The 14,935-nt window shown below is 37.2% G+C and overlaps 1 protein-coding gene across 4 annotated transcripts in view; it reads left to right on the top strand.

The window, feature by feature from the left end:
* Nucleotides 1-14,935, top strand: part of TRIP4 (thyroid hormone receptor interactor 4) — a 61,884-nt gene that overhangs the window by 12,681 nt on the left and 34,268 nt on the right. For all 4 annotated transcript variants that reach the window (XR_008992631.1, XM_036892080.2, XM_036892081.2 and 1 more), the window contains 5 exons: nucleotides 567-779; nucleotides 2,230-2,308; nucleotides 9,793-9,922; nucleotides 11,810-12,025; nucleotides 14,252-14,378. Coding sequence is in view for 3 of the 4 variants with exons in the window: in XM_036892080.2 (XP_036747975.1) it covers nucleotides 567-779; nucleotides 2,230-2,308; nucleotides 9,793-9,922; nucleotides 11,810-12,025; nucleotides 14,252-14,378 (765 nt within the window). In the remaining variant the exon portion in view is untranslated. The remainder of the gene's footprint in view (nucleotides 1-566; nucleotides 780-2,229; nucleotides 2,309-9,792; nucleotides 9,923-11,809; nucleotides 12,026-14,251; nucleotides 14,379-14,935) is intronic.

The following is a 14,935-nucleotide window of genomic DNA, read 5'->3' on the forward strand; positions in this document are numbered from 1 at the left end:
CATTCTGGTTGGTGTGTAATGGTATTGCATTGTGGTTTTATATTGCTTTATCTTGATGACTAATGAAGTTAAGCCCCTTTTCATGTGTCTGTTGGCCATTTGGTCATCTTTTGTGAAGTTCCTGTTTAGATCTTTAGCCCATTTTTCTATGGTGTTATCTATCTTTTCCTTAGTTTTTTATTGATTTTCCTTATTTTATTGATCATATTTCTAAATCTATGAATATTACTGCTTTTAGAGATATTTTGTTTCTTATGATCTCCAATTCAGCTATCCTTAAATATGTCAAATAAACAGCTTTTTAGTGCTACATTTACCTCCACCAGCTATAACAGAGGGCTGAAAGCTGCTAGAAGAAAAGGCAAGGTATATTTAGCTCATTTTTCTAGAGCATAACCTTTCTTCACACCCTTTGTTATAACTAATTTGTATTTTCCCCTAAGTTTCTTCTTTTATGGTTTTGGTAATGTATAAGTTTTTATTGAACAGAACTGAAGTTTTGCCCTGATTGACTTATTTTCATTGTCATTAATTTTTTGCTATTTCTGATATCTTTGTACTGTTAGGCACAAGAGAACAACAACTCCTTAAAGAAGAAGACGAAGTTTGTCAGTTTATATACAAAAGAGGGACAGGACAAGCTTGCAGTCCTGATCCCGGGTCGCCACCCTTGTGAGTGCCTGGGCCAGAAGCACAAGCTGATCAATAACTGTCTGATTTGTGGGCGTATCGTCTGTGAACAGGAGGGTTCCGGCCCCTGCTTATTCTGTGGTACTCTGGTAAATTGTTTTTTTCATATTTTATTTTACCATGCTTCAGTCTGATACATAGAGACATTCACATCCCTTGTAATTTCTCTTTCTTAGTAAATTTCTTTCTTCAGCTATCCAGTAAATTCTAGAAACAGGAATTTGATTAATCAAAGCCCTAAGTTTATATCCCAGTACTGAGGCCTGTTAGTGAAAAGGGTTTGAGAATATACATCATCTTGTATCACATTAATTCAATTCAAGAAAACTTCAGGACCTGAAATGTCAAAATTTTTGTCAAAGTCTTCAGATGTGGCTCATATTGCTAGGGAAACAGCCACTGTGACATAATCCTCAGGTCATTATAGTTTCTCTTTCTAGGACACCACCTTTTCATAGCTCCGTTTTGTCTGAGAGAGCGACCTCGTGAGTGTAGCAGTAGTGGCTCACTTACAAACACTCTAATGAGTTGTCTAGAAAACTTGTTCCACCAGTTGAGCTGGCTGGCAGGAGCAATAACGTTCAGTGTTGGTGAAGGTGGCCATATTATATTGCTTTGTTTTCCCTTCTCTGATGGAGCCTTTAATTTTTCAATATACTCAGGGAATAAACTGAGATACAGTGGATGACCTGAAAAATGTAGTGTCCACCATCCAAAATGTTCATGCAATGGAAGTAAATGTTCTCCCACATGGGACTTTCTCAAAAGAAAACACCCTACGGCTGTTGGCAGAAACTTTGTGTGTCACTGAGGCAACCACTAGGAAGCGCACTGTTTTGTGTTAGGTCCCTTGGATTCTTTAGTTCAAGAAACAGGATAATGTAAAGCAGATTGGCCTTGAAGTCTTGCAGTTTTATAAGCTCAGTATGAAATAGTTTTTTAAGTAATCCCTTCTTAGCCTCCCCTCTTATAATTGTAAGGATTTTATACTAAACAGAACTTTTTCTTTGCTTAATATATTCATTATTTTATAAGAAGGCAACATTTAAAAGCAAAGAAACAATATATATAGTACACAAGATAGAGTAGTTTTTGCTATTGGCACTGTGATTTGCTTCTTTTCTTGGTTCTTTCTAATAAGACATCTTATAATTTCTCCTGTAAGACATGGATTTCACAATTAGATTTGGAAGTCTTGTATATTTTTGTATATATACAAAAAAAGTCTTGTATATTTTTACTAATCTTAATGTTGGCAAGTCTTTGTCGTTTGATAGTAGGTTAGATTTTTTTTTTAAGTATCAAATTATGCAGGAACACTTTCAATGAGATCAGTTTTTTGTATGGTTCATAAAGGAGAATGAAAAGAGGGCAAAACGCATTTGGATATATGTATTTTTGGTATGTGTGTTTGGATAAAAAAGCACCAGGTTTCATTTTATTACCGTATCTAATGTGTAATCTGAGGTTATGTTTCAGTTATATTAAGGAAACAATGTGATTTAACTATTGGATCACCTTACTCTTACTATTTTATAGGTATGTACTCGTGAAGAACAGGATATTTTACAGCGTGACTCAAACAAGAGTCAGAAATTGCTGAAGAAGCTAATGTCAGGTAGGCAGCAATCTTCTGATTGGATCACTGGTGATGGATACATTTTGTTTTATTGGTGATTGTTTCTTGTATCCTGGTATGCAAGATGTAGTTTATTCACTCATTTATTCTATAAGCAGCTATTTTTTTAAGTTATTATTAAAATCATGTAACATTGAGCAAAAAAACTAATAATAGTATTGGATTATAATCCAAATAACTAGATTAATATCCTGAATTAACTAAAGTTAAATTAGGGATGAAGAGATAGCTCTTTCTATAAAAGAAGTCCAGTAAATAAAGTAAAGGAATGAGGGTAATAGAAAATCACCATTTAATTAAAATAGTAGTAGTAATTCCTACAGACAAGATCCACCAATGGATGCTAAAATTGTTAGATAAAAGTTTAAGAATAGGGAATTTTCAGGGTCATAAAAGATAAGGAAAGACTGAAAAATTGTCACAGATTGGAGACTAAGGAGACATGACAACTAACTCAACATAAGATCCTGAATTGGATCCCAAAACAGAAAAATAACACAAATGGAAAAAAATGTTGAAATCCAGAAAAAGCCTGTAACTTGGCTAATACTATTGTACTAGTGTTAATTTCTTTCTTTTGATAATTATACCATGGTTATATAAGATAAGATACTACCATTAAGGGAAGCTGAATGCAAGTTGTATGGGAATTCTACTTTTCTTTGCAACTCCTTTTTAGTCTTTTTTTTTTTTTTGGTATCATTAATATACAATTACATGAACAACCTGTGGTTACTAGATGTCCCCCATTATCAACTCCCCACCACATGTCCCATTAGAGTCACTGTCCATCAGTTTAGTAAGCTGCAATAGAGTCACTCTACTGGTCTTCTCTGTCCTATACTGCCTTCCCTGTGCCCCCACCCACCACATTATCTATGCTAGTCATATTACCCCTTAATCCCATTATCCCTCCCTTCCCCAACACCCTCCCCAGTCCCTTCCCTTTGGTAACTGTTAGTCCATTCTTGGGTTCTGTGAGTCCGCTGCTGTTTTGTTCCGTCAGTTTTTGCTTTGTTGTTATACTCCACAGATGAGTGAAATCATTTGGTACTTGTCTTTCTCTGCCTGCCTTAATTCTCTGAGAATAATACCCTCTAGCTCCATCATATTGTTGCAAATGGTAGAATTTGTTTTCTTATGGCTGAATAGTATTCCTTTGTGTATAAGGAATCTTCTTTATCCATTCATCTGCTGATGGACACTTAGGTTGCTTCCATTTCTTGGCTATTGTAAATAGTGCTGCGATAAACATAGGGCTGTATCTGTCTTTTTCAAACTGGGCTGCTGCATTCTTAGGGTAAATTCCTAGAAGTGGAATTCCTGGGTCAAATGGTATTTCTATTTTGAGCTTTTTGAGGAACCTCCATACTGCTTTCCACAATGGTTGAACTAGTTTACATTCCCACCAGCAGTGTAGGAGGGTTCGCCTTTCCCCACAACCTCTCCAACATTTGTTGTTTGTCTTTTGGATGGTGGCGATCCTAAGTGGTGTGAGGTGATATCTCATTGTGGTTTTAATTTGCATTTCTCTGATGACTAGTGATGTGGAGCATCTTTTCATGTGTCTGTTGGCCATCTGAATTTCTTTGGAGAACTGTCTGTTCAGCTCCTCTGCCCATTTTTTAACTGGATTATTTGCTTTTTGTTTGTTGATGTGCATGAACTCTTTATATATTTTGGATGTCATCCCTTTATCGGATCTGTCATTTATGAATATATTCTCCTATACTGTAGGGTGCCTTTTTGTTCTATTGATGGTGCCCTTTGCTGTACAGAAACTTTTCAGTGTGATATATTCCCACTTGTTCATTTTTGCCTTTGTTTCCCTTGCCCGGTGGATATGTTCATGAAGAAGTCACTCATGTTTATGTCCATGAGATTTTTGCCTATGTTTTTTTCTAAGAGTTTTATGGTTTCATGACTTACATTCAGGTCTTTGATCCATTTCGAATTTACTTTTGTGTATGGGGTTAAACAGTGATCCAGTTTCATTCTCTTACATGTAGCTGTCCAGTTTTGCCAGCACCATCTGTTGAAGAGACTGTCATTTCCCCATTGTATGTCCATGGCTCCTTTATCATATATTAATTGACCATATATGTTTGAGTTAATGTCTGGCGTCTCTGTTCTGTTCCACTGGTCTGTGGCTCTGTTCTTGTGCCAGTACCAAATTGTCTTGATTACTGTGGCTTTGTAGTAGAACTTGAAGTTGGGGAGCGAGATCCCCCCCTCCCACTTTATTCTTCCTTCTCAGGATTGCTTTGGCTATTTGGGGTCTTTGGTGTTTCCATATGAATTTCTGAACTATTTGTTCCAAGTCGTTGAAGAATACTCTTGGTAATTTGATGGGGATTGCCTCAAATCTGTATATTGCTTTGGGCAGGATGGCTATTTTGACGATATTAATTCTTCCTAGCCAAGAGCATGGGATGAGTTTCCATTTGTTAGTGTCCTCTTTAATTTCTCTTAAGAGTGTCGTATAGTTTTCAGGGTATAGGTCTTTCACTTCCTTGGTTAAGTTTATTCCTAGGTATTTTATTCTTTTTGATGAAATTGTGAATGGAATTATTTTCCTGATTTCTCTTTCTGTTAGTTCATTGTTAGTGTATAGGAAAGCCATAGATTTCTATGTGTTAATTTTGTATCCTGCAACTTTGCTGAATTCCAATATTAGTTCTAGTAGTTTTGGAGTGGAGTCTTTAGGGTTTTTTATGTACAGTATCATGTCATCTGCAAATAGTGACAGTTTAACTTCTTCTTTACCAATCTGGATTCCTTGTATTTCTTTGTTTTGTCTGATTGCCGTGGCTAGGACATCCAGTACTATGTTGAATAACAGTGGGGAGAGTGGGCATCCCTGTCTTGTACCCGATCTCAGAGGAAAAGCTTTCAGCTTCTCGCTGTTTAGTATGATGTTGGCTGTGGGTTTATCATATATGGCCTTTATTATGTTGAGGTTCCTGCCCTCTATACCCATTTTGCTGAGAGTTTTTATCATGAATGAATGTTGTATTTTGTTGAATGCTTTTTCAGCATCTATGGAGATGATCATGTGGTTTTGTCCTTCTTTTTATTTATGTGGTGGATAATGTTGATGGATTTTCGAATGTTGTACCATCCTTGCATCCCTGGGATGAATCCCAGTTGGTCCTTGGTGTATGATCCTTTTGATGTATTTTTGAATTTGGTTTGCTAATATTTTATTGAGTATTTTGCATCTACTTTCATCAGGGATATTTGTCTGTAATTTTCTTTTTTGGTGGGGTCTTTGCCTGGTTTTCGTATTAGGGTGATGCTGGCTTTATAGAATGAGTTTGGGAGTATTCCCTCCTCTTCTATTTTTTGGAAAATTTTAAGGAGAATGAGTATTATGTCTTCACTGTATGTCTGATAAAATTCCACGGTAAATCCATCTTGCCTGGGAGTTTTGCTCTTGGGTAGTTTTTTGATTACTGATTCAATTTCTTTGCTGGTAATGGTTTGTTTAGATTTTGTGTTACTTCCTTGGTCAGTCTTGGAAGGTTGTATTTTTCTAGGTAGTTGTCCTTTTCTTCTAGGTTTTCCAGCTTGTTAGTGTATAGGTTTTCACAGTATTCTCTAATAATTCTTTGTGTTTCTGTGGGGTCCGTCGTGATTTTTCCTTTCTTGTTTCTGATTCTGTTGATGTGTGTTGATTCTCTTTTACTATTAATAAGTCTGGCTAGAGGCTTATCTATTTTGTTTATTTTCTCAAAGATCCAGCTCATAGTTTCATTGATTTTTTCCAATGTTTTATTGTTCTCAATTTTATTTATTTCTTCTCTGATCTTTAATGTCCCTCCTTCTGCTGACTTTAGACCTCTTTTGTTCTTCTTTTTCCAATTTTGATAATTGTGACGTTAGAGTGTTCATTTGGGATTGTTCCTCCTTCTTTTAATATGCCTGGGTTGCTATATACTTTCCTCTTAAAACTGTTCTTGCTGCATCCCACAGAAGTTGGGGCTTTGTGTTGTTGTTGTCATTTGTTTCCATATATTGCTTGATCTCTATTTTAATTTGGTTGTTGATTCATTGATTATTTAGGAGCATATTGGTAGTCTTTTTACTTTCTTTGTACAATTTGTGTAAGTTTGTGAGACTTTTTACTTTCTTTGTACAATTTATTTCTAGTTTTATACCTTTGTGGTGTGAGAAGTTGGTTGGTAGAATTTCAATCTTTTTGAATTTACTGAGGCTCTTTTTGTGGCCTAGTATGTGGTCTATTCTGGAGAATGTTCCATGTGCACTTGAGAAGAATGTGTATCCTGTTGCTTTTGGATGTAGAGTTCTGTAGATGTCTATTAGGTCCATCTGTTCTAGTGTGTTGGTCAGTGCTTCCATGTCCTTACTTATTTTTGTCTGGTGGATCTTTCCTTTGGAGTGAGTGGTGTGTTGAAGTCTCCTAAAAAGATTGCATTGCATTCTATTTCCTCCTTTAATTCTGTTAGTATTTGTTTCACATATGTTGGTGCTCCTGTGTTGGGTGCATATATATTTATAATGGTTATATCCTCTTGTTGGATTGACCCCTTTATCATTATGTAATGTCCTTCTTTATCTCTTGTGACTTTCTTTGTTTTGAAGTCCAGTTTGTCTGATACTAGAACTGCAACACCTGCTTTTTTCTTCTTCTTGTTTGCATGAAATATCTTTTTCCATCCCTTGACTTTTAGTCTGTGCATGTCTTTGGGTTTGAGGTGAGTCTCTTGTAAGCAGCATATAGATGGGTCTTGCTTTTTTATCCATTCTGTTACTCTGTGTCTTTTGAGTGGTGCATTCAGTCCATTTATGTTTAGGGTGATTATTGAAAGATATGTACTTATTGCCATTGCAGGCTTTAGATTCATGGTTACCAAAGGTTCAAGGTTAGCTTCTTTACTATCTTACTGTCTAACTTAACTCGCTTATAGAGCTATTATAAACACAGTCTGATGATTCTTTATTTCTCTCCCTTCTTATTCCTCCTCCTCCATTCTTTGTATGTTGGGTGTTTTATTCTCTGCTCTTTTGTGTTTCCTTTGACTGCTTTTGTGGGTAGTTGATCTTATTTTTTGCCTTTAGTCAGTATTTGTTTGGTCTGCTTTCTTTGTTGTGATTTTATTTTCTCTGGTGACATCTATTCAGCCTTAGGAGTGCTCCCATCTAGAGCAGCCCCTCTAAAATACCCTGTAGAGGTGGTTTGTGGGAGGCAAATTCTCTCAACTTTTGCTTGTCTGGGAATTGTTTAATCCCTCCTTCATATTTAATGATAATCATGCTGGATACAGTATTCTTGGTTCAAGGCCCTTCTGTTTCATTGCATTAAATATATCATGCCTTTCTCTTCTGGCCTGTAGGGTTTCTGTTGAGAAGTCTGATGATAGCCTGATGGGTTTTTTCCTTTGTAGGTGACCTTTTTCCTCCCTCTTGCCGCCTTTAAAACTCTGTCCTTGTCCTTGATCTTTGCCATTTTAATTATTATGTGTCTTGGTGTTGTCGTCCTTGGGTCCCTTCTGTTGGGAGTTCTGTGTACTTCTGTGGTCTGAGTGACTATTTTCTCCCCCAGTTTGGGGAAGGTTTCAGCAATTATTTCTTCAAATACACTTTCTATCCCTTTTTCTCTCTTCTTCTTCTTCTGGTACCCCTATAATGTGGATATTGTTCCTTTTGGATTGGTCATACAGTTCTCTTAACATTGTTTCATTCCTAGAGATCCTTTTATGTGTCTCTGCGATGGCTTCTATGAGTTTCTGTTCTCTGGTTTCTATTCCATCAGTGGCCTCTTGCATTTCATCCATTCTGCTTTTAAATCCTTCCAGAGCCTGTTTTATTTATTTCTGTAGTCTCCCTCCCTACTTTGTCTGTTCACTTTTGCATTTTTCTCTGCAGCTCCATCATCATGGTTATGACCTTTATTTTGAATTCTTTTTCAGGGAGATTGGTTAGGTCTATCTCTCCAAGCTCCTTCTCAGGGGTTGCCTCTGTGATTTTGGTCTGGATCAAATTCTTCTGCCTCTGCCTTTTCATGGTGATAGAGGTGGTTGTGGGGAGCTGGCACGTGTGTTGGCTGGGAGAATGTCCCTTCTTACTAGTTTGTGGCCTTCCTCTCCTGGGAGAGCGGCGACCCCTAGTGGCTTGTGCTGTGCAGCTGTGCGCAGACGGGGTCTCTGGTTCTTGCCCGGCCTCTGTGGAGTAAGCTCTGCTGTTTCTGTGGGCGTGGCCATCGCTGTGAGGAGCCTTAGAGCTGCGATACTGCCTAGGGGGTTAGGGTGCCCAGAGTTCTCTGGGATTCCCAGCTGCTGGGCTGAGTGTCCCGGAATGCTTTGTCCAGCTGTGGGGTCCCTGTCCCTTTAAGACTTTTCAAAAGCACTCGCTTTTCTTTGTCCCAGGCGTGCTGGCTGTGGGGACCTGCTCGCAGATTTTACTGTTCTGTTTCCCTAGTATCCAGCATACCACACACTATGTGTCTGCGCTCCTGGTGCGGATGGCTGGGGCTGGGTGTTCAGCAGTCCTGGGCTCCCTCTCCCTCCCAGCTCCAACTCCTCTCCTCCCGCCAGGGAGCTGGGATGAGGCGCCCTTGGGTCCCGCCAGGCCGCAGCCTGTATCTTACCCCCTTCACGAGGCGCTGGGTTCTCGCAGGTGTAGATGTAGCCTTGCTGTTGTCCTGTACCTTCTGGTCTCTCTTTTAAGGATAGTTGTATTTGTTGTGTTTTCAAAAATATATATATGGTTTTGGGAGGAGATTTCCACTGCTCTACTCATGCCACCATCTTGGCTCCTCCTCTCTCTCTCTTTTTATTTTAAAAGAAAAATTTGACAGGACTTTGAGCAAGCCTAGAGTTTTAGGTAAAAGGAAAGGTCAGCCTTCATTATAAATAGGTAATTGTTTTCCCAACACATTTTTACTGAGTAAACTCAATAAATTTATTAACATCTCTGAACTTTAGTTTCTTTATATGTAAAACGTAGATAACATAAACTGCCTTACAGATAATTGTGAGAATTAAATGACATAATATGTAATAAATGCTCAGCATCTAAAAAGTTCTCAATATTCATTTCTGTCTCTTTCCTGCAATTTCTTGCCTTTTTCTTCTAATGTTTATTTTTTTGATGTATGAAAGTATGCTTAAAGGTGACATTCAGCCCTACTAAATAAAGTTTTCAATTATAAGGGATTTTTATATTGTGGTTTTAAAGAGTTTAGTACCCTTAGTGATCCAAATTTCCACCAGGGAAGAAATGAATCCTAGCATTTGTTGAGAACTGTTATATGTCAAGCACTGCTTGATGCTTGACAAGTAAAGCCTGGCCTGTTTACTTGTTTGTTTTCCATTGAAATGAAGGCTGTCAGCCTTCAGGAGCAGAGCCAGACCGTTTGATATTTGTTCTTTGCTGATGTCAGTGGTGCAACTCATTTGTATTATAGGTTGACACCACTTGATTTCCTTATTGAATTTCAGGGACAGAGAACTCTGGAAAGGTGGACATCTCTGCCAAGGACCTTCTTCCTCATCAAGAATTGCAACTTAAGTCTGGTCTGGAGAAGGCTATCAAGCATAAAGACAAACTGTTAGAATTTGACAGAACTAGGTATGATGCGGTTAGAATAACAAATGATAAGAAATAAACCAGTCCACAGATTCTGGCCATTAAAACATTTTGACATTTGGTACTTGGGGTAAAGTATGAAAGAAGAGCTGGATCCTCAACATAGGAGGCTTATATCTTGTTTTTGAATCCATGTTTGAATAAGATAGGCTTCTACCAAGAGCATCCTACCCTGCAACATTTTTTTATTCTTGCCAAATGCTTGTTTATCCCCGATGAAAGTTGATTTGGGTTGACAGAATTCCCCACTTGTTTCATGCAGGTATTGGTTTATTCAATCAACATATATTAGAGTGCTTTCCCTGTTCAAAGTGCTCTTCTAGGTTCTAGAGAATCTATAAGAAATTGCCTCTGGGAGAGTGTAGGTAACACTATATCATAAGAAGGCACGATTTACCCTTTCCCTTCCTTTTGACCCTGAGATTTTTTTCTGATTTAATAATCCATATATTAAAATGTCCCTGAATTGACTTTTGTACTTCTACACTTTTGTCACTTAGCCCACTGACTTCTCTTTAGGAGGCAGATTTATGGATTTATTTGTTAGTTCTATTTTTTGTTTCTCTTTCATTTTTCTTCTTCTGTTGAATAAAATATGTACTAAAACCAGTTACTGGTAAGTTTAAGTAGGACTATTAAGCTGACTTCTTAAATGGCATGTGAGAATATGTGAGATCTTAGATCCTAAATTTCTTACATGTTGTAAACTGACCTGGGAGTCTATTCCTGGCATTATTATCCTTTGGTTAGACATACCTGCTACTTACAACCCATTTGCTATCAATATTGGAGGTAAAACTTTAAAATTTATTTCTTAAGTAAGCCCATCACAAGGTTTCTAATTCAAATTCACTCTTTAATCTTTTAAAATCACTTGTAGCCTTACCCAGTAAAACATAATTGGAAGTAGAATTAGAAATGGAGTAATTTTGATAAATAGAAACTAGAAAAGGGTCTCTCCTTATTGATGTTCCTCCTTTTCTGGTGTGTTCAAGTGTCCTAGTTTCATTATTTAGGTTCACATATAGGATCAGTTTTCTCCCGAGCCTTCTTAACCTTCCCAATCTTATCATCCCAGTTGACTCCTGAAAAATTGAAATCAATATATTAATCTGCTTTCAATATTTCCCTATACCTATGCATATTAATTATGCACAAATCCAGTGTAGTAGTCACTTAACTTCTGTGAGCCCCAGGTTCATCTTCTATAGAATGAGAGCTGAGCCATCAAGATTCCTTCTAGTTCTCAGTTCCTTTGTCAGTATGATCTTAGAAATAGGCCTGACGGTCATATCTTGGAACCTGACCCCAGTTTATATTAGTGAAGGTTGGCAGGAGGCGTGGAAACTGATATATAGTAGTAGAGTAATAGGATGTCTGAAGAGTAAGCCATGGAACTTAGAGACCAAGATAGAACTCTAGTTTTTAAGAAAGGGCAGCAATTGGACCTACCAAGAATAGACTGGGTCCTAATTGTGGAAGAACTAGGCTATTGAGTAAGTTCTTACTTTTTGGAAGATGGAAGATGAATTCATGGGTAGTAAAACCAGACAGAAGCCCATTAATCAGAAGGTGAAGGCTGAACTAGTAAGAAAGGTAGGACAATGGATTGTGGAGCTATGTCCTTTCCTGCCTGAGGGTGAGTTCTAGGAGCTGAACTAGCCTGCAGTGGGGATGAGCTGAATGCAGAAGCTAGGAACCAGGCAGAGCTTGACCTGATTTTGGAACATTCTTGGGCATCTGTATTTGAGATAATAACCTTCAGGACAGCAGAAGAGTGAGCTACCTTGAAACAGTTTCCTGGTAATTTAAGTATCCTGTTTGTTAGTAGGTGGAGTAATTTCCATGTGTTCTTTTTTTTTTTCTAAGCATTCGAAGGACCCAAGTCATTGATGATGAGTCAGATTACTTTGCCAGTGATTCTAACCAGTGGTTGTCCAAAATTGAGCGGGAAGCTCTGCAGAAACGAGAGGAGGAGCTGAGAGAATTTCGACATGCCTCTCGACTGTCTAAGAAAATCACCATTGACTTTGCAGGCAGAAAGATTGTGGAAGATGAAAATCCATTAGCTGAGTATCACAGCAAGTAAGTGGGCAACACCAGGAAGGGTCTAAAAGAAGGGGGCAGTTTGACTATAAAGGATTTGTCCCTTCCAATGGATCTGTTATTTTTGTTAATTTAAAATATAATATGTTCATTTGAAATAAAGCATGTAAGTTTGGGTACAGTAATAGATCAATGAGACATTAGAATCTAGAAGAAGACCTGTGTGTCTATATTGTGTGTGTATGTGTGTGTAACTCTGTGTATGTATATAAATTTAGTAGTTGGTAAAGGTAACATTTCTAAATAGTAGGAAAGAATTAAATAGATGATGGGATGATTGGCCACCAACTTGGAAAAATATCTACATTAGGTCTCTACCTGAAACCATGATGTTATAGTAAGTTTTACTAAAGAGTTAAATTGTAAAAGAAATATAAGAATCAGGAATATAGTACTATAGGAGAATATAGTGACAGTCTTGGTGTGATAAAGCTCTTTCTAAGCAAGCTATAGAACCCAGAAGGAAAAAGACGTAAGATATTTTAAATAAAGTAAAGAAGACAGTACCCCACTGACAAAATAGTTTAAACTTTTTTAACAATCAAAAGACTAATATTCATATAAAGATCTGCAAATCAAAGGAGAAAGACAAAAAATACAGTAGAAATCTGGGCAAAGGCTAAAAACACTTTATAGCTGAGGAAATACAAATACCCAATAAATGTCTGAAAAGATACGTATCAAGAAAATGCAAATTTTAAAACAATGTGTTACTATATTGGCTGAAATAAAAATATGTATAATACTGCATAATTTGTAAGTGTAGGAAAATGAAAAATCTCTGTGGATGGAAGTATTCAAATGGTACAGTCTCAACACCAAGAGTAAATCCTAATGTAAACTATGGATTTGGGGTGATAATGATGTGTCAGTGTAGATTGATTAATTGTAACATATACCACTCTAGTGAGAGATGGCTGATAATGGGAGAAAACATGCATGTGTGGAGGTCTAGGGATATATGGGAAAATCTCTGAACTTTCCGTCAAATTTGCTATAAAACCTATTCCCATCATGGCCAATTCAAGCCACACACATGTAGTCACTGAACTTAGAGTTCAGGTGAGATATACACATTGGCTCCAGCACAGCACTAAAAAGAAAGCACTTGGAGATCGTACTCCCATTTTCTGTTTTGGAAATGGCACACCGTCTCTCTTTCTTACACAGAGAACTGGTTACTGGTAAGCACAGTAATGCTTTCATACCTGGCAAATCCATCATAGAATTTTCCAAATGAAAGTTATTTTCTCTCTAAAAGAAATTCTACTACTACTTCAAAATAATTATTTCTTTTCTTCCCTGTTAGATATGATACACAGATATAAAGAAAAAAATACTTCTGGGTGATGGGATAAGGAATTTTTCATTTTATTTCTATTAATTTGTATTTTCCAATTTTTCCATAATAAACATGGACTGCTTTTATAACAGTAAAAATATTATGTTGTGACTCAGAATTATCATCATCCACAAATGTTTGTAAAGCCTCCAGTAGGGATATGGAGTATATCAGCAAGTACTCTAGAGCTATAGAGTAGAATGAGATAGGGTTCCTGCAAGATCCACGATCTCTTACTAACCAGTAGGATTAGTTCCATAATCTTTAAATGAAAATTATCACATTATTTTATAGGTTTAGAGCCAATTTACTGATAGCAAATGCCATAGGCACAGGATAACATGGGGTGTACCTGATGATGGTATAAAGAGTAGAGGCTGTAAGACTTCAGAGAAAGGAGTTAGTACTTTTGTGCTGGGCCAGTAGAGGGCCTTGTTACCACTTCTGGGCTTGAAGCAAGGATAGAATTCAGATCTGCATGAAGAACTGGAGAGGACTCCCTGGTGAGCAGAGGAGTAATTGAATGTGTTGAATAAATAGGCTGCCATAGAATACTCTTCTGTGAGTCGGACTATTTGTGGCAGCTTCTCTAATTTTGGCATTTTAAATCTTGTCAAACTGATGAATAATTGTAGCCTGCCCTACCTATTTTCTTAGTCTTCCAGAACTTTTACTAACTCATATCCCTTAGGGTTCTTGGAGCGAAGAGAAGGAAGTTGGTTGGGGGCAGCAGGGAAGGTCATCCATGGACCCCTCTTTGAATTTCAAATTTTATTACTGTTGAAGGGTTTTTATGTTGGTAGTAAGGATATTCTGAACATAGAACATTACCAATTATTGCATCCTTTCATTTATCATCACAGACTAGATGAGACAATACAGGCCATTGCCAATGGAACCTTGAACCAACCACTGACCAAATTGGATAGATCTTCTGAAGAGCCTTTGGGAGTTCTGGTCAATCCCAACCTGCACCAGTCCCCTCCCCAGGTCAGTGGACCTTTGTTCTAACTGATAGTGAGTGAAGTTTGGACCCAGATATTTCTCCTTTCAAATGTGCCTGTTTTACAGGCTTTAGATACTAATCTGCTTTCTCAACATACCCACCAACTTTTTTTTTTTTTTTTAGATAATTATTTTTTTATTGAAGGGTAGTTGACACACAGTATTACATTACATTAGTTTCAAGTGTACAACACAGTGATAAAACATTTATATACATAATTCTAGGTTCCAGCTATCACCCTACCAAGCTGTTACAATATCTTGACTATACTCCTTATGCTATACATTACATCCCGGCTACTTCTTTATTTTACCATTGGAAGTCTGTCCTTTTTTTTTTTTTTTTATTTTTATTTTATTATTATTTTTTTTTTGTGAGGGCATCTCTCATATTTATTGATCAAATGGTTGTTAACGACAATAAAATTCTGTATAGGGGAGTCAGTGCTCAATGCACAATCATTAATCCACCCCAAGCCTAATTTTCGTCAGTCTCCAATCTTCTGAGGCATAACAAACAAGTTCTTACATGGAGAACAAAT

This window comes from Manis pentadactyla, chromosome 11 (genome assembly GCF_030020395.1).
Source record: "Manis pentadactyla isolate mManPen7 chromosome 11, mManPen7.hap1, whole genome shotgun sequence".
NCBI lineage: Eukaryota > Metazoa > Chordata > Mammalia > Pholidota > Manidae > Manis > Manis pentadactyla.